This window comes from Bemisia tabaci, chromosome 4 (genome assembly GCF_918797505.1).
Source record: "Bemisia tabaci chromosome 4, PGI_BMITA_v3".
NCBI lineage: Eukaryota > Metazoa > Arthropoda > Insecta > Hemiptera > Aleyrodidae > Bemisia > Bemisia tabaci.
This window is the reverse complement of record NC_092796.1, coordinates 55,437,659-55,464,097: the sequence shown is the minus strand read 5'-3', so window position 1 is coordinate 55,464,097 and position 26,439 is coordinate 55,437,659. Positions and strand designations below refer to the sequence as shown.

At 43.8% G+C, this 26,439-nt stretch overlaps 1 protein-coding gene across 12 annotated transcripts in view; it reads right to left on the bottom strand.

Moving 5' to 3' along the window:
• Eph (Eph receptor tyrosine kinase) overlaps window positions 1-26,439 on the bottom strand; it is a 437,826-nt gene that overhangs the window by 133,625 nt on the left and 277,762 nt on the right. For all 12 annotated transcript variants that reach the window (XM_019047129.2, XM_019047123.2, XM_019047130.2 and 9 more), the window contains exon 3: window positions 2,287-2,366. In XM_019047129.2, the coding sequence (XP_018902674.1) occupies window positions 2,287-2,366 (80 nt within the window). The remainder of the gene's footprint in view (window positions 1-2,286; window positions 2,367-26,439) is intronic.

The window sequence follows — 26,439 nt, the reverse complement described above, 5'->3', positions numbered from 1 at the left end:
TTAAATAAAATTTCTTTTAAAAAAAAAAAAAAAAAAAAAAAAAAAAAGAAAACCAATGGAACCACTTTCAGAACCTCAGGGTTTAATATGAACGGAGTTATAAGCGTTTAAAGTTTCCGAGTTTTTTTCGACCTCTTCTCTTGGCTCGGTCCACTGTGCGCCGGGACGCGACGCATGGGAAAATTATAACACGCATAAAAGATAAATCAGCGGCCCCGGGCCAGGACGCTGATGGCCGTTTCCAGAGGGAAACTCATTTCAATTTTTGACTCGCGCACTGACCAGTCGGGCACCTCTCTTTATGACGCTTCCCGGGTTGTCATATGGTCATGGCGTCGTATCGTCATGCTCGTGGAGGATGGAAAATCAATCACATGCAAAGAATTTGGCCTAAAGACAAAGTTCAAAAATTGAGAATTTGCACGAAAAAAAAATGTATTCCCGCACCTGCATGATTTTATTCCATCCATTATTTTTTTTGACATGGGAAATTGTAGTGATATAGATTTAAAAAGGAGAAAATTGCTGCCTTTGACGTCATCAGGCAGTATATTCTGCATTTAAACAAATGTAGTTAGGCATGATTAGGTCATTTGGTCATATCTCATATACTAACCATACCTTTTTTTAAAACCAAGGATATTCTCGTGTTCCAGGAGTGGGGTACCATATAATGTTGATGAGGGTCAGAACAATTGATATCCAATGAAAAGTGTAGTAATATAGTCTTCTCAATAGGATGTCTCGACTTATCAGAGGACAGGCACGAATTTGATGTCTTTTTTTTATTTTTGTCGTTGATGAGAATATTATTTTCATCCTAAATATTGACAATCCATGCAAGAATCAATCAATGCGGTCCGTCCAAATGACAAATCCAAAATTCCTGTCCATCATTGCGTTCATTCAGGCAATTTTGGAATTCATTTCTTTCAAATTTTTCAAACTTGAAGAATCAAAAGTCACGATTTTCGAAAAATTTAAAAAGTCTAAATCATAACATTTGAAAACTTTCTATTTCTTGCTTTTCCGAGATACTCACAATCCGACAACCCGAAGTCTGGATACGGAGGATTCGAACGCTCCGTCGCGTCGCGCGCCGCTATGGATTTTATGCGGACGGTATAAAGTAAATGAAAAAGAGATATAAAATTTACGACAAGATATTCATCAACCACGTCGAGAACCCCGCTATGATTTTATGGATCGCCCTCTTCCCCTCCCCCGACCGCTGTCACTGAACCTTCCGAGTCGCCGAAATTGGGCCATGCGAGTTGGGAATAAATACACCGCGGAATCGCTCGATTCCATCGTCAGACGCATTCCTGTGGAAGCGAAATCGAACGGGACTGCTTTTGAGTTGTATGCAGAGACCAAGGTGCGAAGTAACTCGCTTGAGTTACAACACATATTTTACAGCTCACTCAGATGCGACTCATAGCTCGGATTTTTTTTTTTTTTTTTTTTTTTTGGGGGGGGGGGGGGTTCAAAACCCAACTTTCGTCTCGCGGGAAATCATGAACAAGATGTTAATAATCCATTCTGATATTATTTTTGGAGAAAACTTCAAATTAGTTAGTTTTGATTGCCCTCTATGTGATAAAAGACAAGCGTTCCGTTCAATTTTCAAGCAAGGAACGGAGAGTGTCAAAACGCCCCACGAAAGTAAATGGGCGCGGCGCAACTGTGTCACTATGGTACAAACAACGTAAACTTATCTTGATCAAATAAAAAATAAGTCTTGAGCATTTCCTGATGATACATACATTTTAAAATACCACTAATCGCAGTAATATTTACAGGAAGAGTAATGTAATTTTAGGAGAAAAAACACATGTTCTGTTATTCAGACTCAAAAGCTCTTCTAGAGTCGATTTAGCTATCCAAATGCATTTGAATAATGAAGACCCGCATAACATTTTAAATGAAATTGTACTACACACAGTCAGATATGACAGAATCATGTATTCTTTTACTTTCCTTTGGCAATTTCGACTATTAGCGTGTGGTTGGATTTTGCGGAGTGCTATTTGAATTTTTACCATCCGACATTATACAAATATACCACACACGGTACATTAATTACCATATTCTCTGAGTCAATGAGCCCAATGTTTTATATTTTGGGCTTTTGGTTTTTGTGTGATCATGTTGTTCCAAAAAGCGATTTGTGCTCATTACTAGGCAACAAATTGGAAAAAGAAAATAAGGCACTTGAAAAACTATCGAGTCTCGATAGTGGATGGAGGGAAAGAATAATGAGGAAGAATTATGCATTGAACTTACCCCTGGTGTTGTCGCTTGAGCGTCGAACGGATAGCGGGTCCAACCCAATTTTGGTTCATTGGAAGTGTCCAGTATAACAACTGAAACAAACGAGAAATGGAACGTTAGAATAGACGGAGACTCCGAAACGCAGCCACTTCCACAAAACGGATGGATTACAGTTAATTACATCAGGCGAAATTTTAATCATGGAATTACTGGAGGAACCGCGGACTACCCCTCCCCACTTATGTTTTCATGGCGGTCATACGCACGAGACAAAGGACAGCATTACCTGGGCGGATACCGCAAAAAGCTCAAACGGCCCCGCCGCGCCGCATAAGTTTGCGCTATTAAAGGCGGTTAATTAGAAACGATGCGCCATGGCGCGACGCACGTAAAGCGGATTTCGACACGGGATGTTTCGACCCAGTCGCACTTGGGGCTCAACGCTCCCGGCATTTGGACGTCGGAGTGTGCGCGGCGATTGTGCACGTCGTAAAGTTGTGTTTTGATGGTTTTATTCAGATTGCTAAAACTTACAACCTATATCGCAACCTGACGTATCAGAGTCGATTTATGAAAATGCGACTGTCTAACGAACGCTGAAGGTAAAGTCTTTTTTTCATATTACAATTTAAACTCATCAATTATTCACGCTTGGCGACAGCGCGCCTTCAATTTTACAGATGCAACATGGACATCCATTACGTACGAATAGTTGTATCTCTGCGCCGTCATCAAAGCACCACCTACACCATGCTCTATTTCCATGTTGTGTTCGTTTTGGTTTGACTTAATTGCAGTGGTGCTTTCAGGGCTACGTTGGCAACACAGACGACAATAGGTCATACGTTATCGTTTCTAGACTTTATTCCCGAATATTAGTGTCACCACATTGGCAGCATAGAGCGGAGCATTGCGAGTTCACGTCTCGCGCCATCGCGCCTTCAATTTCGCAGACGCAACACGGACATCCATCGAGTACGAATAGTTGTATCTCTGCGCCGTCATCAACGCGCGACCTTTTCCTTGCTCCTTTTTCATGTTTAGTGGATTCCACTTGCCTTTTTCTCTTGGAGGCGCTACAAGAGCTACGAGAGCCACACAGCTGAAAATAGGAGAGGTGTAATCGGCCACAGTTTTCAACTTCCTCCCGAATCTGAGCGATACCTCATTGGCGCTAGAGAGCGGAGCATTGCGAGTTCACGTCTCGCGCCATCGCGCCTTCAATTTTCGCAGACGCAACACGGACATCCATCGAGTACGAATAGTTGTATCTCTGCGCCGTCATCAATGCGCGTACATTACTCTATTTCCGTGTTGTGTTGGTTCCGTTCGCATTATTTGTTGCAGTACTTCATGAATATTAATTATTTTTCTGATGAGCCACAAAATAGACCGTCAAAACACAGATATGGGGTATTCGAAACGGGACGATTCGAAAAAAAATGCGAGTTTCCAAAACCCTTCTTTCTGCCCCTGCGGAGACGTGTGAAAAATGCGGGATGCGAGACTTGCCCACTGTCCCGTTCGGATCCAGTGAAGCGAGCGTGAAATAGCGGGAGTTGCGTGCTGTTTTGGGGGAAAACACGGGGACACGAGCGAAGGACAAGGGGACACGCCATGTTTAAATAATTCCGGGCGCGCCTTTGTGAGTAGCCTTTGACCCCGCGGCAATGACGGCTCCGGCTCCCACTACCTCAATTTACTTTGCTGCGCCTCCGCCTTCACAGCCGTCCTAAGGAAGAACGAAGTATGCACCAACAGACGTTGCCAAATCTCCTCCAACAAATCACGTTATTTCGGGCATATTTGTGGATATTTTTCTTCCCATTTTTCAGAGAATATTCTTCGTAATTTGATCTAAAGTGTCTGGGCATTTCATGGGATAATATTCATAACTTCCATAAAAAAATGACTATTTTCTCGAGACGAAATTTGGCAAGTATGGAATGCTCTTATGTCGTTTTTCCTTAACACGGCAGTCCACACACTCGACGAGGAGCCCGTTTCCAGGTGAATATCCGCGACCGTCATCCCGTTTCGGGATCCCTGCCCCTCTCCAAACAGAGCGAGAACGGGATCAAACGCTCGGAAAATGCACACCTTCAAAGCCGCCGGAGACCATTCAAGCTTGAGACGCCAAGCCGTCGCTCCTCTGACGTAAGCGCGTATCTCTGTTTCCACATGAGCTCCGGAAAGCATGGTATTATATGGACAAATGGGACCACGTAAATGTTGAGATACGCCCTTACGTCAATTGGGCGACCAAGTGTTGGCTTGTCCACGCAGTCGGACACTTTGTCGTACTTCCTACCGTTTAAGCTACGCCGGATCCAACAGCTTTCCCGCCCGGCTCACAAAGGATCGGGTCAATGGGAGAGTTCGGACAAAATTTGGAAACTTTGAAAGCTTATAACTCTGTTGAAACAAAACTTTAGGTTTTGGAAGTGGTTCCATTGGTTTCCTTGTAAAATTTTCCTCCAGAGACACCCCTTAAAATTGAATGTGTGACGAATTAAACAATGAAATTTGCAGTTTTAGTCAAAAATATCACGCCCGACCTCTCTGCTTAACTCGATCCACTGTGCGGCTTAAGGCTCTGAACTGTTTGTAACTCTGTTACGTTACGAGAGACCACGTCCCTTGAAGCGTTGCTTCGACAGAGGACGGAGCTTTATCGTAGCGTGCCGATTTTTTCCCTCTAAAAATGAAATATCTTGAGCTCCAGCGAGAAATACCGTTTAATTTTCCAGGTTTTCCCGGTGCGTAGAGCTCAGGAGTCAGAAGTTTACACCCTAGAGCATGAGACTGACCATGTTTCCCTGAGCCCGAGCTTCGCCGGTGGACTTAGGCACAAAAAACAGGGGAATAAGGAGCTCACTATTAACAAGCCCTCGGCGAGAGGAGTGAGATTAAACTTGACCGTGGAGCGTGCACCATGCGGCGGCATGTGGAAGTGGACTATCCCTTTGCCCTCTCGCCCGGGTCCCTTGGGGGCTCCTCCGCGCCCCTCCCTCCCGAGTCCCCGAGCTTCCGCATCATCCCCTTGTGTTTTGTTCTGTTACGCGCCCCTACTTAATGAAGAGCGAGCTTGCATTCGTTAAAATTTAACAGCTCTCATGAGCATAACGCTTCGATGCCAGGTTGCCTGGAAACGAGTCGACTGCCGGTGGAACTTCCCAAATTTCGTTAAAAGCTCGCACATGCATGTTCGTTCGTGACGTCATTACCCTCTGGAGGGACTGCACGATTGAATTTAATAAGAGTGCCCATTAATACTCTTCCAATTACCGAAAAAGCCTACTAAAAGAAGATTAATACGAGTACCTTGGCGAATCATCGTTTCTTTCCGGGTTACTTATATCTGTAGAGAGGGACCCTATCTTCCGGGAAGAAAATTTTCCTTCACCTTTCAGGAACACTTAAACCACGTTTTTCTACAACTGAGACATTTTTGTCTTGGACCATCAGGACTAACATTTCCTTCAACTTTGAGATTTTAGGGTCAAAATTTCGAGAAAATTTTCAGATTTTTTCCTCCAATCCATGCATTTGTAAAAAGTTGAAGAGCATTTTCTCTCAGAAGGCAAGGTATGTCCGTAAAAAAGGTGTCTTTTTACAGACCCGGTCACATTTTTTGTGCGGTATTTTATCGATTATAAACACAGCTGGGGTCGAAATTTTTTTAAACAAATTGTAAAATTTGGCGATCAGACTCTTAACCCCTATTTTCTCGGAAAACTGTTTTCGGAAACATAGAAAATTTTCCTAATTTTGGTGTCTCGTTCATGAGGTTATGAACTGCTCATGAGAAAATTTTGATCCCTGAAAATGACTTTCGCATCACTCGTTTTCATGTCTTGGTCGGTGCCTTCGAAGTATTTTATAATTGTTCAAAACCCGGCAACAGTCGAGTGTTGAGAGGGATCTGTCCGCAGCATCCCGCCGCCACCGCCGCTGGACCAGACGCCTGCTCCCATTGTCGATTTGCCCGGGTTAATTCTGTTTTTGGCTTTTCGACTGCACTTGAAACGCGACCCTTTCTCCGTAATATTTCTGCGGCTGCAGTTGAAAAGCTACAATGCTCCGCTGCGTCATTGTCGAGCCGCTTGCGAAAAGGCTAGCGCGTGCGAGAGTCGTATTTTCAGCTCCGGAAAATATTTCGGGGAACTTTCGCAGTCTGGCTCGGTGTCTGTTATGCTGGGTGGATAAATGTTCCCGAATGAATCGCACTCGTGCTTCTTTCCTTTCAGAATCTCTGAATTGTGGACTGAAAAAATTTAGAACTTTTGGAGACAGGAAGTGAGGTTTTGACAAGTGTCAAGTTGGAGTATAGGAGATAATTTTCCTAAACTTTTTGCGAATGCACGGAGGGAGAAAATCTGGAAATTTTGGCGCAAATTTGTACCTGAAATCTCAAAATTTGAAGGAGGTATCTGTCATGTAGTTTCAATACAGACATTTTTATACTGTGGAGAAACTTAGTTTAGTAAACAGTTAAGGAAAATTTTCTTCCGGAGGATAAGGTCCCTATTCACAGATTCCGTCTTAAATGAGCCCAGATATTTTTTTTTAAAAAAAATAAAAAAAACTATTACGATCAATATGAATTTAAAGTTCCTGTCAGGAAATCCCGTCCCAATTCGAAGAAATATCAGATAAAAATATATTTTGATTAGAAGTTAGCCAGCTCAATCATTTTCGGCGATACACCGCGTAGTTAAGCCTAACACTTTAGAGAGCGTTCCAACGATGATGAACGCAAAGCTTTCCACAGCTGAAGTCTCTCCTCCCTCCCTTACGATCAAATGAATACGAGACACCGTTGGAAAAACACCGAGGCGCGGTTCAAGGTTGCCAGATTGTGCGATGAAATGCGAATATTTAACGTGGGTTCAAACGGGGGGAAAGTGCTTACTTTTCAGCACAATCTGGCAACTACGGCGCGGTTTCGCGAGAAGATCCGCCCCGCGATTTGGGGGGCGCGAAACGAAAACAAAAACAAAAAGTAAGAGAAGCGGTTTGCGTTTTGATTTTAATATTTTTTATTACAACCCCGCTCCCTCCCCTCGCTCCGCATCTCATTACTCGCGCTTCCACTTTCATTTGCTCCCGTGCCGTGGACTTCCGAGCGGCGTTGTTGCTCGTCGCTCCCGCCGGGAAAGCCCGATTCGCCGCTGGGGTTCCGGGCGAAAAGCCGGCTAAAATGGCAACAGCGCCGTAAACTTCTCGGGACGGTTTCATCTAACCTTCCCCAAGTGTATTTGATTACAAAGCCAGCGTCAACACTAACCCTTGCGACCTCCTACACTCGGCTTCGACTAAGATCTCGCGGTGAACTCGGAGGAATATTTGATCGATTCAGGGATGAAGGACCTGTCAAAAAAGGGCCTTTTCGTGCCACTCTTTCGGGAAACTCAGGGATTTTGTTTGATTGTAGCCCGAACGAAACCTTATGATGACCCAATCCTTCAGGGAAAGTAAAAGCTCGAGTTTAAAGCTCATTTGGCAATACAGCGTTGCGCAGCGTATACATTATACCACTGAAAAAATGCGAATATTTTAAGTTTTTTGGCTGAAAAAACAATTTTAATTGATCCCTTTTAATGTTCTGAGACAACATTATTTGAAGATACTGAGCCTCAGGAAATAAAACTAGATCAACTAAAGATGATTTTCAACCGGAGAACTTCAAAATATCCGCAATAATCAATGTTAAGAAATTCTCAAAGTTGTAGGAAAGCTCTTATCTATCACTAAAAAAAACAAGAAAGAAAGAAAAAAAGAAAAAAAAACAATTAATTAGACATTGCCGGGTAAAAAACATGAGTCGACTCGGTCAATCTTGAGACAGGAATTATACCTCCATCCCATCTCGATTTTTCCTGAGGTGTTAGAATAATTAGATTGAGTGCTGAAGTGTTGGTCCACTATTCTGGGATACTCAGTCTCTATTTAGCACCATCCAATCCTTGCAACTTGCTGCACCGATCAATCCGCCACGAAAAAATATTTGTAAGTGGGCTGAATAATGTCGCACAAATCCTTTCCGTCCTCATCGAGGACATCCTGCTTAAGTCCTTATCCTCATGCCTCCGAACCTTAAAAGGATGCTGGATGCACTTGCCGAGTGCCCTGACCCATTTCCAGGGAAGCACACTCGTCGGAGATATTCGCAGGAATTCACCCTCTCGAGCAAGGAATTCATGGACTTCGCCGAGGAATAATCCCATCTTCATAACATTAAAGACTCAGGCAGTCGGAGGTGGAGTGGACCTCTGGCGGAAATCCGCAAACAGTATATATCTATATATAAATTGTATGTATATAGTATCTCCCGGGTGCACGCAAGAGAAAATCCACTTGAAGGGGGATTTCGTGGCATCCGAGAGCTACTTTCCAGACGGGACCCGAGTAAGCGGGACGTTTTTCAACTGAGGTGCGCATCTCTCCTAATGACGGAGAAGCATTTCGAGGAGCGGGGAGAGGAAAAAAGAAAACAAAAAAATTGGGGAAAACAAAACTCGAGAAAATGACAAGCTGTAGCGGCAGGAGTTTTCGGGGTGCTCGCGGCCGGCGCACAGTGGATCGAGCACTGGAAAAAAAAACACATTGGATCTAGAGTCCGGACTCTTGAAAACATTGACAAGAAAAAATACTCTTGATTCAATCGGATTTTCGCTTGAATCAAAGGAAATCCGCTCAAATTAAGAGGCTTGGTTCTTGATTTAAGCTGAAATCCGATTGAATCGAGAGTATTTTTTCTTGTCGATGTTTTTAAGACTCCGGGCTCTAGATCCAATGCGTTTTTTTTCCAGCGAGTCAATCAGAAAGGTCGGACATGAAATTTTTAATTAAAACTGCAAATTCTGATGTTTGGATGATCACATTTTAAATTTTGAGGGGTGCTCCCGAAAGAAAATTTCACGAGGAAAACCAATGGAACCACTTTTAGAACCTCAAAGTTTTCTGTAAACGGAGTTATACGCGTTTAAAGTTTCCAAATGTTGTCCGACCTCGCCTATCGAGTCGATCCACCGTGCGGCGCACAATGGATCGAGTCAATTAGGGAGGTCGGACATGAAATTTTTGACTAAAACCGCAAATTTTTATGTTTATTTCTTTACATTTTGAATTCCAAGGGGTGCTACAAGAAGAGAATTTTTCGAGGAAACCAATGGAACCATTTTTAGAACCTCAAAGTTTTGCATAAACGGAAATATAAGCGTTTAAAGTTTTCAAAGTTTGTCCGACCTCACCTATTGACTCGATCCACCGTGCGGCGGAGGGACGGGGGCGCGGCGCCGGGGCGAGAGGGGGCGGGCGGTCGCCGGCGAAATCGATTTTCACCTCAACATCTACTTCTGTGCGGGGCTGGTTGCATTCCCTGACTCGCCGGGGGCAAAATGTCACGTACCCGCGCTCCGTGCACGCCACCCCGCGATTTCGACTCGGCTCCCGCTTTCCTTCCGCGTAACTCATTTTGTTGTTTTTCCCCCTGGAAATAATCTCGAGTCCCCGATAAATCTTTAGTTTTCGTGCGGGGAGCCCGGAACCGCTCCTCCGATCTGATATCTCTGTCGCTATTGCTTCCTGGGCCCTTCCGCCCCCTCCCCCTCCTCTCGCCGGAGCCAGCATCCAGGTGAAATGAAGCGGCTTCCGTCGGATACGCCGCAATGGATCCTCATAGTTCAACAAATTGGACGCATTTCCGCCGAACGGAACTATGTGCATTATGACGTGAGCCCTGTTGTGCATACATCCTCATGAGTCTCAGGGCTCATGTCTTAATGCACATAGTTCCGTTTGGCAGAAATACGTCCGATTGCTTCCGGAACGGAGCAATGCCGATTTGGGAGTGAGCCCTGAGAGAGACTATTCTTATGACGCTCAGGGCCATTTACGACTGAACTAGTTCCTTTCGAGGGACAAATAGTTTAGTTTCACTCGTGAGTAATGGTTTAGCCTCTCTTTGAATATCTGCTCCTGGCGAAAATTTCGAACTTGCACTAATTGGCAGGCAAAATGCCAAAAATGCTAACGGAAAACTCATCGATTTTGATTCGCGGGAAGGAGGAGCAGTCTTAAGGAACCGAGGAGAAACACTTAAAGTTTGTAAAGATATTTCCCGCGGGCGTGAATCTAGATAACGCCAAACCGTAGACTGCGGTTTCGCGGCGGATGACGCCATCAATCTCCGTGTCTTCGATGGGTGACACCACGGGTGAAACTCAAAACATCTCACCGCCTTGAAACTTTTAGTGCATTTCTCATAACTTGTACAGAATATCCTCGCAAAATTTCAAGTCGGAATATTGCTTAGTTCTAATTTGAGAAAATAAAACGGGATAAAATTGAACAAAGTTCGATACAGTTAGGGCGATTCTGGTTGACTTAGGCCAACGACAGGTTGATTGTTCGAATTGATGGACAAAACCATAGACAAAGGAGACCAAGGGAGAGTGGAACAATCTTATCGGTGGAAGCGGGTGGTTGCAATGGATAAAGAAGGTAAGTAATAGAGCAACTAACGGAAACCCACGTAAGATCCTGTAGTTAGTCCATCATTTCTCCCTTAATCTTAAACAACCGACCGTTTCAACCAATGGGATCGCTCTATTTTTTCTATGTCTCCTTCGTCTATATAGCTTTGTCTATCAATTGGACTGAGTTAAGCAGAAAGGAACCAACCCACATTTTGGAAAAAATTGAGTTATGAGTGGTTTTGAACTCAACCACTGCTCTACTATCTATCGCCAAAAATTCAAAGTTTTTGTTGGAGCAAATTTTGCAGAAATTGAACTTGAAGTTAATTTTTTACATTGAGTCTTATGCAGGAGCCAAACTGTAAACCTCTTTTTCTCGGTTCGATCCCGATGTGGCTTGGTTCCTTTCTGTTTAACTCCGTCCAATTTCACTTGTCAGCCCGCTGATAGTGTTCGTCGCCGGAAAATCGGGAAACTCGGCGCCGCCACAAGGAGCAGCGATTGAGAAAAGCGAACGAAAGCTGCGGTGAGACGTGAGTTGATCAGCTTCTGCAAACCCGCGGCGGGCGATAAACGACTGGATGACCGCGGGGCGACCCTGGGTTCCCGGCCCGGGCCCGGGTCATAAATGCCGCGGGAAAAATTGAAAGTTAGAAGCTTCTCGGCTGATGAAAAAAACGCTGGATGCCGGGACGGGCCGAACTTTATGACATCATAACGTAGCGCCACGCTGCGCCCCCGTCGTAAAAGCGATAGGTTTTCCATCTTGAGCGCGGGCCCTTCGCTCTTCGCCTCGACTCAAAGTAGCAGTCATCCATACCCACCGCCGGATCGCGGTTTTCTCCCTCCTCCCGAGCGTTGCCGACTTTTCCTCCGACAGAGCAGCTCAAAACAGGATGTCGTACTTCGGTTGAATGCTTTTTGCGGCACAGGGGCTGATCCAGACATTTTGAACGGGGTCCGGTCCGGGTTTCCCAGAAAATTTTCAAAATTGTAAAGCATCTAATATGCAGTTCGAGTTGAATTCCGTCGGGAATACTTACTACATTTGGACTTTACTTCAAGCTTTGGCAATCGTCACCTTTTAAACTCATTATGTGTCTCAATAATGTTAATTTCACTCAATCCTGTTTGTTGAAATATGCCTAAGCCTTGTTCCTTAACACACTGTTTATCTTAAGCTAGCACTCGCTTTAAAATAAACTTATATTACTACTACTACTCTTCCATCCTTATCCTTCTATCTTTTTTTGGGCAAACGAAGAGGGCGTAAGTCTCTTCCGCCCCCCTTTGGATCCGCCTATGTTGTGGCGGAATTATTGAACCGACCTTGAAGACTTCTTCATACTTTCGAATGCGAATTTTTCAACAATCAGCTTACGTGAATTGTTCAGATTTAAGTGAGTGCTTTGTCTCCTGACAAGAATTGCGTCTCAAGATTTAAAAAGGCTAGCTGAAAAATTTAGAGCGCGATATAAGCTCCTAAAAAAACAAACAAACAAAAAAAAGCCCGGAAAAAAATGATTTTTCTGCGAAAAGGGGCATCGGAGGACGGCATCGATACCTCGCAACCCTCGTCCCCCTGGCGGCGCCGACGAAACTAGACCATTTTCCTGGCTGGCGCGGCGCTGCAACTTCCCAAATCCTATTACAGGATTGTAAACCGCTACGAAATGAAGGGGCGGGGGTGCGGGCGGGCGGCGAAAGGTGGAGCGTCCCCACGTTTTTCCATTAACGCATAAAAAGCCGGAATCCCCAAAAGAGTCATCACGGGCCGCCACCGCCTCAGCGCCGAGTTGACACGGCCCAGATGATTGTTCCGAGCTCTCCACGACCCCCCCCCCCCCCCCATCCTAGCCCCCTTCGCACTACCGCTTCATTCGGTGTAAATCCGACGGGATGTTGCAAAGCTTCGCTACGGAATATGATAAAGTCGAGGTTGTTACCATGAGCAAGATATTTCAGAAATCCTCCACTCCATGCAAAACATTGACTTCGATTCTTCATTTTCTCGTGGGCGACATAACAACACCCATCTCCGGTTAATGATGACCGATGAACGGCGAGTTGAGTAGTTCCCCGGATGGACTCGTCAAACTTGGTCTATTTTCCGAATGAGTTTTCTAGATATGTCGCCCATTGGTCATCATTTTGATGGTGATGATTCGCTGAAATGAGTTGAAAAACTTTAAATTTTTAATGCATTGAGTTCGAACTCTGTTTCACTGAAACATTGCTTGGATTATTTTGTCTCGGCTAATTCAAATTGGTGGTGCACACAAAATTGATGGTACTGTGCAACAAACTTATTGGAGTTAAACTCAAACTTATTAGAGCAGCACAAAAGAGTTAGAGTGCATCTGAACTACTAATTTCAATCAAAGTTCTGTAGCTGGGAAAATAAAGGGAGAAACCAGGAATCAAGAGATAAGAAAGATAATTTTATCCTAATGAATTCGCTTACAGTGCCAATGTTTGCGCTCAACGCCGATTGTACTACATTTAGCAATCAGGCACTCTTATGTCTAGCTGACCCACATGAGCACCTATCTCCATAAAGATATTAATAGCACATGTGTTGTTTCTGAAATGAGTTAGATATTGGAGTTCCAAATTGCAAAATGAAGTTCAATTTGGGTTAGCTGAGTCGCAATCATCCAACCCTTTTTTTCATCGTTTAGGTAACCAGCGTTCATGTTAACCGTGCTTAAAGGACTATGGGTATCAGATCCGAAATTCGGTTTGTATATAAGACTGAAAACTCCGCTACATGGACTGAGAACTTCAGGTTTCCATATGGCTCGAAGTTCGGTCAAAGTTCCTCACAGAAAGTTTCCAGGTACCTGTGATCCCTGATCTGGCAACTGCAATTTATTCTTCCTATGAGGATGGAATTTTTATGGCTCCCATGCCCCAAGTTTTTATGTGCCCTACTCGCCATCGATGAGTGTTCGATCTAAATTGAGGGGCGGTGCTTGACGTGAGAGGTTGACTGGTGGAGACAGAACTAGTGCAGGCGAATTAGTGAGTGATATAAAAGTATAAATGGGCCCGCGATTAATAAACCATAAAATTGAGGACAGCGTTCACTGGTGGAAAAACTTGAGAGGACAGGGTATTTTGTTCTTTAATGGGTTCGAATTGAGAGGATTGAAAGTCTCCATCACCTATCAATGGTTTACGACGAGAGAATAAGCGGTTTCAAAAGCAAACAAGGTAATTGGTTTTGCTTGTAAATCATTTTTGACCTCCACTTCTTTTAAAATGTGGTTTCATTGATATAGAAATCGTAGCACTATTTGAATATAAAATTTAAAAACGTCATGTTAACTTAATGGATAAAATGAGCTTTTTGATTTTTATACGGGGAACTCGAGAATTTCTTCAGGGGTGGTCGCTTTTTGCCGAGTGGTGTAACACGGATGCAAAGGTATACACACCTAAAATTTTCGTGTTTACGGTTACTTGGAGTTACTTTTTTTCGGTCAAATCAACCGGGAGGACATGGATGGACCAAATTTTTGTATAAATGGAATGAAACCGTCGGTTACTCTGAGACATCAGGGGATGAAAAAATTGTCTTGCTAAGCTCATATACTCTTACTCCTCTCAATGTCACTCTCAGAGGTTGCGACTTGCGAATAGTCAGCGCATTGAACCATCACCAATGCGATCCAGATTCGCTCCTGGCGCCTGATTTTTAACGAGGATGAGAATTTCCCACTCGAAGATTTGGTGAATGTGACAAAAAAAGAAAGAAGAAAAAAAAAAAAAAAAAAAAAAAAAAAAAAAAAAAAAAAAAAAAAAAAAAAAACTGACCAAAATATATAAAGCCAACGACTTTCTACTCTACTTTACATATTAACAGGGAATTTCGGTAACTTTTTCTTCCTAAGTATTATTTCAACGGAATTTGATTGACATTTCAATTCATATTCGCTCTAGGCATAGACAAACTTCAAATGTAAAATTCATAGAATTTCAAATTGTACTGAACCATCCAGCGCATTGAGTTATCACCAATGGGATCCGCAAAATTCGATCCAGCGGGTCGCGCCTGATTTTTTGCTAATTTTCTATGCAAAGAGTTGGTCAATGTAACCTAAAGTAAAATTAAACAAAAAATTCAACCGCATGTCTATGTTAATTTTTGTTCTACCTCCCATATTAACACAAAATATCGATTAATATTTCTCACTGTGTAGGTGTAGTAGTCAAGTGAGATGGCGACAGAAGCTTTTAGGAAGTCGATCCGAAGAATTTGCCGGACGCGGGGCGTGGATTGGACGTATAAATTAAATCAAATCAAAAAGGAACTATATCCGTTCTTCCATGAGCCGAGCGACCCATAAAAATACATGTATGACAGGGGCCATGTCACAACGGACATAGTTCCTTTTGATATAAATGCGTCCGATTGGGATCAACGGGGCGTCGTCGATCTTGGTGAAAGTGTTAACGAGGCCGTTGCGTTTTTTGTTTCGGGGAGTATAAAACCAAGACGGCATTCCGCGGATGCAGCCCCGCGGCGTTGTGTGGTGGCGGCCCCGTCATAACAAAATTACCCGGACGATCGATATTATGCAACGCGCATTCCACAAATTACATCGACTGCACTTGTTGACGCACCCTGCATCCGACGCACTCATCAACGCCCGTCACCGTTGCAACGTCAACCGATTAAAAAAAATGCCGATAAGAGATATCCTTAGATCAAGCGGTTATGTGGATGCGCGATAGACGCAACGTGAACGGTGATACCACTATTTTAAGGATGCAAAGGATGCACATTGCATACGCGCTCAAATGAAGGTGAACACAAGGCGATAGAAGTGTTTTCCAATAATTTTCACCTTTGATATTATACTCGTGCGAACGTGTGAAAATTCACCTGCCACTGGGAAAAAACACATTGGATCTAGAGTCCAGACTCTTAAAAACATCGACAAGAAAAAGTACTCTTGATTCAATCAGAATCTAGCTTAAATCAAGAACCAAGCCTCTTAATTTAAGCGGATTTCGTTTTGATTCAAGCGAAAATCCGATTGAATCAAGAGTATTTTTTCTTGTCAATGTTTTCGAGAGTCTGGACTCTAGATCCAATGTGTTTTTTTCCAGTGAAGATAAAATAAGATAATGTCTTTATTGTGATTGAACTTGCAAATACCTCACAGGGCGTCAAATAAGAGTTGCAAAGGTTCAACGATGATTTAACAAAGGTTCGACTAATATGTTAGAATTATCATCACAAAAGATTTCACATGTCGCCGAATCCATGGGGCCATTCTACCATCACAGCATTCGACATAGATTCCCTACACACCATTTCAGGAGAACATCGCGGGGGTGTAGGTGCGAAAAAAAACCGCAGATTTAACGTTACATAATCTACGACCGGTCTGGTCCGATAAGTACCTTGCACTATATATTAAATTGATGGTGGTTATCTGCTCGCGACGAGTGTTGAAACGACAACGACGCGCTCATTACGCCGCTCGGCCGATCAAAGGGCTTAACTCCATCTCTAAGTGAGCTACGGAGGGCATCGAGTTAAACGAACGACGCGGCTCGTCTTAAAACGAGTTACGCCGTTTTATAAAAAAAGGCGATTATCCTTGCTTCCGCCGCGCAGCGGCGCGCCGGAGATGAAAGGCGTTCGGCGCGGCGGGGCACCGGGCTGCGGCTGCACTTGGACTCCCCGGCACAAAGACGCGAGAATGTGCAACAATCAGCCACGCGTCCGGGCGTCGCGACGCGGCGCGGCGGCGGCGTCGTCGGCCCCGAAAAGCGGGCACTTCTGCCGGAGCCTAAGTAATCATTATAATCACGCCGCTCCACACTCGACAGCGATACTCGTGTCAATTTGTCAGCCGACCCCCGCCCCTCGGATTAATTACAGGGCACGACGCCCCCCTCACGGATTTCTGCACCTGATTGACAGGGGCCGCGCTAATTCGGCCGTAATTGCGTGCGCAAGTGGATGTAAATGCAGTCGGATAAGTGTTGACGACTCCGGCATTGCCTGATCGCCTCGCGCGTTATCTCGCTTCGATTGAGTCCAAAGGCTCGGAACATTCGCGGATTAGCGAGCTGATTATTGAAATTTATAGACAGAGCGTTAGACAAAGGAAACAATGAGCGATTCTGTTGGTTGTTTGCTGTGGACTAAGGGGGAAAATTAGAGACTAACCATAGGGCCTACAGTGGGCTGCCGTTAGTTCTGTTAAGTCTATCACTTGCCTCCTCTGCACAGTTAAAAATTCCGTTTTAGGTGTTACTCTGTGTTACTCAACTACCGCTAGGTGTTACTCTGTGTTACGAATGCACGAAGAAGATAGCACTTACGGCTGCCTTGGCTAACACTTGTCTAACATGAAAATGGATAATATCCTTGCGTGTAGTTGAAATAAAATTGGTCGATTTATAATAATCTAAACGATTTCTGACAGTCTTCCGAATAATTGGTGGTAATCTGACAAAGAGCGGAGGCTTCTGTCACTAAAATTTTCCGCTCCGAAGCTACTGAGCCGATTTCCTCAAAACTTCACTCCGATATCACGACAGAATTGGTCATAACATTCAAAATGAAGTTTGTCATATCAGATCAAAGTTCAGTCGTATATAGGTGATATTTCTGTCAAATTTGATGAGCAGATTTTTTTTCTTTCATATTGCTTTCAATACTGAATTTTCAAGGCGCGTTTGGACAGTGTCGTGTATTCTTTCAACGATAGAATGCTTTATTTTTTGCACATTCTGGCAACCGAGTTGAGGTTGTAGTTGCAAGCTCGCGAGTCGGTGAAAAGCCCTCCGCTGAAGCGTTCTCACCCTCGCCCTTCCATTGGCAATTCACTGGATTGGATCGGTCTCGATTCATAATGATGGGTCGCAAACTCCTATCACGACGTCTCTTCCGACACCCTCTCGATCCGTCAAAAATTTAATCTCCTCAATTTTATTTCTATAAAAAAACGCTCTTCCTCCATTTATTGTTCGGATATTTTCCTCCGAGACTCCCGGGTATTTTCCTCACCTGCTTAAACTCAATAATCCGGTCTGCGATTTCAACATAAGAAAAGCACACAGATGAGAATGAACTTCTATTCCCAATTATTTTGAATTAAGGCGCAACACCCGTTAAAAAATAAAGAACTCACTAAGGGGTCCGACCCCTAGTCGCTCCGCGGCCCAATCCCCGGCACTTCGTGTCACCGCCATTCTGAAGAAATGTATAGAGAAAGTTTGAAGAGAATGCAATTCAGCAAAAAAATTGAGAGCACAATGGCGGACTACATCTTCCGTTAAGGAACTCTTTCTTATTAGGCTCTACTTTTATCCAAGTGAAGCGGAATAAGTACAAGTAAAATTAGTTTGAATTTAAAATTCATTTCATCATTTTCCGATGCCCCTTTCGGTAATAGAGTCATCCGAGAATATCTCGTATGACTTTCACAGACCAAAACGCGAAACCACGTATCTCCGTTTGCAACTTTGCAAACTTTCATCGTTGCCTGGGGAAACTTGCCAACGTAATTTTTTGAAAACTTCCTTGAGTTTTCTTCTCTGCTAGCATAATACTCTGCAAAACTTTCAAGCTGCAAAGCTGGATTCTACGAGCGGAAAGTTTGAAACACCGCAATGGAGATACGTGGCTTCAAACTTCAACCATCGATATACCTCTCACAGAAAAGTTAATCAGGTCACCTGGATTGAAACTCAAGACGACCGGGGTGTCGTGTCCGTGCGACAACGACGGAGCTACGTCTACCCCGCATCCGCAGGGCGGGGGAGGGGGGAGGGGCGAGGGGTCCGATGAGTGAGCCGCGGCGAGCAATCGACGAGGTATCAATGAGAGGCGAGGAGGCAGCGAGGCAAGAGATGAGCGGCCCGATCACGCGAAATGATAACCGCGGTGAAATATCCAATATTGGTTCCAGTCCAAGGGGCAGCGGGCCTCGCGGATTAACGGTCCCGACGACGGGGTACGCTTAACGCACGCGCGGTCCGTTCCGTGTTTGTCCAGTGCGCAAGCGCAGTGCCCGACCGGCGCGGCGGACCGGCCGCGGTGCCTACTGCGCAGCCGCAGTTCCGATCTCTTATCGCGCCCTCTATCTCGCCCTGCGCGGACCCGGGACCCCGAGTGCAGCGGTTATTATAATTACCTGCGCGTGCGTTGCTGCGTACTGGACGCTCTCCCGAGGTGCTCCTCCTTCTGTCCCTCTTTCTCACCCGGCTTGGATTTCACTCCGAGTTCGGTTGGTTCTGCCCACGCATTCGACGACTATCCGACACGATCGCGAAGGTCGGGCTCGGGGGAGAGCCATCCGAGAGTCTTCAAAATCACTACACATCGATGATTCGGAGGGACATCGGGTAATTGCTCACCCGAACCTGTACCTCCTTGAAACCAGTTCGTATGAAATTTCGACGGCCTCGCTTTAGGTGCATGCTTGGTTTTCTTGACGCCGTCCATTTTAAAGCGCTCAGCCGATGGAGAGCATTTTAAGCGCTCGGCCGATAGGGTGCGCTTTTTGATTTCGAGCCTGTAGACTTCTAGTATGCTACTGGCAAGACGTTCAAATAGTGCATCGGCTCAACAACATGACGACGGAGTAGGGTCCTCACATATGGACGTATTTATGCTAGAAGGAACTGTGTTGCACGCAAACCTTAAGGACGTAGTTCATTTTGGCATAAATACATCCATATTTAAAAAAGATTAATCTGTGATACCTTTATTTAATGCTTCTGATGTCGAAGCACGAAGGACAATAATCGTTTTTTCAAAATCTAATTTTTTTAACGGTAGTGTAGTTTTCTCAAAATTGATAGTTGACATTTTGGTGAGCGAATTCTTTCATCTTAACGGTGTTAATCATCTTCGGGGAACTTAAAAACGCGCCTACATAGAGGACAGCTGAGCGCTTCTCTAATAAGAACGTATTAGAGTTTTCCAGCATGTTTCCCGTTCTTATTAGTTGGTTCCAGAACATTTTAAAAGCTATGTAATCCATTGACAGTCATTAAAATTAAGAAACAACTTGGAAAGTCCTAGCTTCTTCATAACGAAACGGCAGGATATACGTACAGCGTAAACTGATGACGTATGCAAATGCTTTAATGAGGTTTCGAATTTTTTGTTGCCGACGGCTTCGAAAGGAAGTATTTGTCACCGTGCGCACGCCTACGCGCTGAGTGCGCGTTGCGTTGCGTCACTCAAAGTCGGGAGGGCGAAAGCTTTGCGTTCGGCCGTGTAATAATTATCGCCGTGCGTCGGACGTTCGAATTCCGCCGGTCCGAAGCCCGACAGCCCGACACATCAATCAAAGACGGACTTAACATTCATCGCGTCCGATGCTCGCTGCAGTCCGGCTCATTCGATTAATCCCGCTTCGCTGCTTTGCTGCGTTATTGATTCGCTCGAGCCGCATGTAACACTAGATGATCGTCGACCGACCGCTCGGTCCGCTTATGCAACCCGCACGGACAGGAATTACGCCTCCGGCCACCAACTAGAGTTACTCTGTATTTCATACTAGTTCGTTGTTAATCGTAACCGGGGATCTAATTGAGAGCAGGGAGGTGCCCAAAATCGTTTGCCTGAAAATCTCACTCTTCATTTGAAAGAATTTGGATAATTTTAGTCGGGGTGTTTTTATACTAGTTCGTTGTTAATCGTAACCAGGGATCTAACTGAGAGCAGGGAGGGGCCCAAAATGATCGTTTCCCTGAAAATCCCACTCTTCCTTTGAAAGAATTTGGATAATTTTAGTCGGGGTGTATTTTTTAATTTTCACTCCCGGTCATTTGGCAGGACATTCATTTAATGCATTTTCACGGCTCTCCAATCGTTGGCTTCGTTGCCAATTTTACCGTATTGTTTTACCACAAATGCTGACGTCACAAGACTACGATCCAGGCAGGAGGACCAAACAGCCGTCCTACGGAAAAAAACCGTAAGGATATTCGAGAGCTGCCAAATTTCCGCGGATAAATCACTTGTTTTGGAGGAAAGTTATGCCCGTTTCCCTTGAAATTTTCAGATAATTTTGACGAAATTGCGAAAAAAATCGACGGAAACAATTCAAGAGAAATATTCACAATTTCCCCAGTAAATTGCTTTTTACTGAAGAAAATGCAGTAACACTTAAAGGCTCATACAGCGTTCTTCCTTAGCAGCGAAGAGATGAGACTGACGGTCGATAGTGAGGGCTCTGGCCCATGCTCCTGTGCTAAGAGAGGCGTTGCCAAAATTCCTTCGATAAAAAAAAATTACTGAGAAAATTGTGAATATTTTTTCAGTTTAATTTTCCAGACAATTCTTGGCTCGCCTTAACCTAAAATACCTGAAAATTTTAGGAAAAAAATTGCACGACTTTCCTCAAAAATAAACTTCATATTCAGGGGAAATTCGTCGATTCTCGAATGCTCATACGGCGTTCTTCCTTAGCATGGCAGCATCGCCCGTGCACACAGTATTATGTAAATTAGAGCGATGGGTTTGATGCGTGCTTATAATCAAGACAAGAGTTATTATTTATGATTGCCGTCTCCGAGCAACGACTGTACAGTGTATGGTGTGCCCTGTGTGCTGGCCTCTATGTCCCGTGAGATGAACACCCCTGCCCGGCAACCCCCCCCCCCTCCGCCCCCACCCTTTTTCCACAGGTAGAGTTGCCACGCTTGCAATGTGCCACCACGTTGCCAACCCAAGGATACTCGAGTAAGTATGTGCATGTCGATATGAGTATTGCCGTGCTGAGGAAGAAAGCCGTATGAACACTCGAGAGTTGCCAAATTTCTCCGGATAAAACATGTATTTTTGACCAATATTATGCATATTTTTCCTTGAAACTTTCAGATATTTCAGATTCAATTGAGCACAAAATTGCCTGAAATTTTTGGGAAAAAATATTCACTATTTTTCCAGTAAATTAGATTTTTATCGAAGGAGGCTTGGCAACGTCTGAAGGATCATACGGCGTTTTTCTTTAGCACGGCAGAGTAGAATCCAGTATGTGCGAAATGGAGTGCCTACGTAGACATAGTACGGACGTGTCGGTAATTTTTAAGGTTACGTCATGGAGATCTTAGAGTCCAAAAAAGCATTCGACCTACGAGCTCAAATTGGACTACATTTTGCAATTTGGAACTATAAATTCTAGCCCGGTTTAAAAACGACGTATGTGCCATTAGTTTCCCTATGCACATAAGTGTTTTTCCAGAAGAGCCAGAATTTATAATTGCAAAATGCAGTCCAATTGTCTAGAATTATATATTAATACAATTGTTGCGACCCGTTGTTAGTAAAGCACGTGTTTGACTTCGTTTTAGCGTTTTGCTTCTTTTTCCGGAAGGACGCTCTGGGCCATTTCGCTTTTACTACCTATGGAGTCTGAAGATTAGCAGCGGCGTTCTTCAACTTTTTTTCGCATTAGAAAGTTGGCTGCCTCTTTGAGCCCTAAGAACTTCATATTTTGATGTGTCCGAATTTTTCCCATATGGACACTCTGGTAAAAAACAAGTTATCATGCAGGGGATGAATTCACTTTAGGGCTGAAATTTTAAGACATTCCTTGAAACAATATTGATTTGAGATCCTTGAAGTTACAAAATGCGTGCGGAGATTGCAATGCACTTGATGCAATATCAAGGCGGTTACCAGGATACAAGGTGTGGGTCAAAAAATCTAGCCTAAGATTGACTGGCAGATCTAAGTTCTGTGTACAAACTTTCTCATCAAAATAGTTAGATCTTTACTGGCCGAATGTAATCCGTACACTTTTGTTCCTGAAAACTCACCTCCTGCCTTCGAGGCCAATTTGCGACGATCTTAAATGGCAACATAGCGTGACACAGGTGCGGTAATCTGACACTGGATGCGTTCACTGAACGTTGCCCGACTCAACGTATGTACACCCCGTTCGCAATACAATTAATGGCGAAATATGGTAATTTTGAGAAATCCAGCTACCCTGGACTGTACTCCTCCTTGCTGTGACACCTAACGCCCAGGCAAATCGATTCATCTGTACCCTTTCCTTTGGAGCTCATGAAAGCTTATTTCGCAATGTAACATTGTCATACACTCGGGAAAGTCTTTGTTCGATTCAAGAACTTTCTACGAATGCTTCCTGTAAAATATTTCCCAACTGTCTAGAGAGGAAATGAAGCACTGCAGAATTATTATAAGAATTCCAGTTGAAATGAACTATGTAATTCGAACCTTTAAGAAGGCTAAAACTTAACATTTTTCCTGGCCACTATAATGTTACAAAATCTCCTTCCTCACTAAAATTTCCATTCCAAAATGCCTATTTTCTTTCATGATTCCCCCCAACGAGTTAAATTCTCTTGAGTTCTCCCGATCGCTGAGAATCCTTACCACGACTTAAGTAGCTGATCTGAGACGGTTATAAACTCATAATGTACCAACGGGAAAAAAACGCTAAACAGCTTGGCCCGGAATAATTTACTTTATACATATAATGTACGTTACCAGATAATTCCGCCGTCAAGGGCATACGAAAGTTAAGAATGTCTTACCTGAAACAGAAAAAAGAACAGACATATTAATAGAGAGTATGGAAGGTTTTATTACTTCAACACCTGGAAAACTTATTTCATAAAAGTTACGAATGAGATTTGGAATACTAGTTTGACTCTCTGAAAGATTACTTTCATTAGCTTTCTTTGGCTTGTCTCTTGTGCCGCTTTGTTATGACTTACCTAAACACTGCAAATAAATACATATTTTATTTGAGTTTTTTTGAGAGATCTAATATTGACTGATCAATTTGGAGAACGCACCTAAGTTTCTTTCGCTTCTGAGTGAGCAAATGGAACTTCTTTCATTTCAAAGTTATTTGAGGGTTTTGCAACCTTGAATGAGCATCGGGTTAGAGTTAGTACACACCCATGCTCTAGGCTTTCAAATTATCAGGAACTAAGGCCGAGTGGAGTCTGTTGCTGCAGATCAATCGTCAGTTCCTTGAAAATGTGTCGCCACCATCGGGATTCGAACTCGGAACCTAAAAGTGGGGCTTTTTTACCATTAAATGCCAACCATCTGAAAAAGCACACAATCAGAAACCGGCAGAGGAAAACGGAACTTTGAAGAAAAAGGTGAGATGTAAGAAGAGATGGGAAAAAAGCAGCCTTTGAAAATATTCTACTTCACTTCAAAGTTTGTAAGTAATTTTGTAGACAACGCCAAGACGCTGCTCTACAGGACAATACTGTTAGCGTGATGCTGTGAGCCGGCTGGTCCTAAGTATCCTGTTCCTTTTTTTATGCTCCGGAATAAAATAAAAAGCTGTCATTAGCAGAGAGGGCCGAGGAAATTTCGTCGCAGGCTGTGTCATTCTCAACAGCTCCATCTAACATCTCTCGGAAAATGAACCGAAAACACATTAACCCGGATTTTAGTGGGTATACGAGTAATCCAAGGTGTTTATCGGCATCTGGGGCTTGAGATGAAGACTCGATTTTACGATCACAGTATCAGCGAAAGCGTCAACAGAATCCTTTTACCCGTGAGTATTACCCCATCTCTCTTGTTCTAGGTTCGTTTATCCCCCAAAAATGCCGGCTCTTATGACCAAAGTGGCCCGATCGTCCACCTTATATAGCGTTGCCACTTCGAATTTAGGAGTAAGGATATCTACATTCCACGGGAAATCTTGATGATATATGTCGATAATTAATCGATGATAATTAAGGAGGGACGTGGGACGTAACTCCATTCCAAGGTTGCAAACTTGACCCAAACAATTCAATTTTTACAAGAATGTACCAGCACAATGTTCATCCCAAATTTTGCATGAGATCAGATGAAAAATCAGTGTTTTCAGTTGGATATGTCCAGGATTTTCCTGGTAAAATTGCAATATGCAAGGCGGAAATTTGGCAACATTGAAATGCAGTTACGTTCTTTCGCGAAGGAACGACGAATTATCGTTAGTCGCAAACGGACTTTGACACTTTCGAAAAAGCCGATCCTTTTAAAACTTTCTTCGTTGATCACGTCTTCTACCGCGTTAGAGTTTACAAGTGCATCCTTGAATTTGCTGATCAAGGACGTTTCGAAACGGGATTGACCCCTGCTATTAGTTTACCCAGCGAAGATCAAAGGTAGACTCAATAATCGAAAAAACGTCTAGAAATGATGAAATTTCAACATTTTTTCTTTTTTTTCTTTCTTGGAGGATGACAATACTTCCTCTCTACCCTAGGGGAGCGAGAAAGTAAAAATCTTCGGTGACCGTTGAGTTACTACGTGTAGGACTGGACGCAAGTACAGACGTGTACTTTGAATTGAAAAACGTTCTCTTCAGTTCTTTAAATTTGGGTTCAAGAGCAACCACTTTCCTAATAAATAACGACAATAAAGAAAAGTGAAAAGATGAAGTATATACGGCGGTTTTCGGCCCCAAAACCGACGTTCTCCACAATTTTCCCGCCTTCTCCGCATCTGTTCTTCGTGTTGGTGGATAGGGGTAGGTAACCCCCCCCCCCCCCCGGTCCCCTCGTCCGTAACCTTAATTGTAACAGAATCTTTGTCGCTCCGGGGGGAATTTTTTTCTCCGTGCAAGAATGATTTCATAGATCAAACAAGTGCTGGAAGAAGCACTTGCGACATCACCTGGAGGTAGGTTTCGGTGGTTTCTTTGTTCGCTGTCCAACACATTTATGAAAACATGGTGTTGCAGACGACGGCGAGACGGGGGACTAAGGGGGGGGGGGGGGGGGGAGCGGACGGTCAACACCTCGGGCATGCATATCGATCGACTCCCGCCAGACCAACGAAACATGAACCTCGGAGCCAGCGACACCGCTAAGCTTCCCCGAATACCCTCCATTGAAACGCCCTGTAATTCGAATTTTCGCCTCCGCTTAAAGAAATACTTGCACCCGCGCGAGACCACATTTTCCTGGTATCTTGGAAAGAGTCCCTACTGGGACTGGCTCTGCAAGATCAGAGCAGTGACGTGGCGTGCTTTGCGATGAATCGATTGACCTGTCATTTCAACCTACGGCGAAGAATCGATGAACAGGGTGTTAGTGACAAACACCTTAATAATCGACTTTTAACCATGGCTTCATACGGGGGAATATCGATATCGATCGTTCACGCATCACCACAGGATCAGAGCGGCAATCGCCTCGCGTGTTAACAATGCTGAATTTCTTCCATACACTGGAAAAAAAACACATTGGATCTAGAGTCCAGACTCTTAAAAACATCGACAAGAAAAAATACTCTTGATTCAATCGGATTTTTGCTTAAATCAAGAACCAAGCCTCTTAATTTGAGCGGATTTCCTTTTGATTTAAGCTTTAATCTGATTGAATCGAGAGTATTTTTTTGTCAATGTTTTCGAGAGTATGGACTCTAGATCCAATGTGTTTTTTTTTTCCAGTGTTCAACGCAGGTGGAAAAGATTGATCCGAATGCAATCGACTGTTGGTGACGGAAAGGAACTAAATGTTGCTAACTTCGTCCAGTCAAAAAATGATGCAATGAGCAAAAAATCGAAGGGTTGAGGAAATTCAGCTAAAGTGGGTCAGAAAACAGTCCTCGTCGACACCCCTCCTCCTCCTAACTACACATTCACAATTCACGAGTGATCTGAGGGGGGTAATACATACGAAACCCTTTTTAAACAATTTTTATTTCACT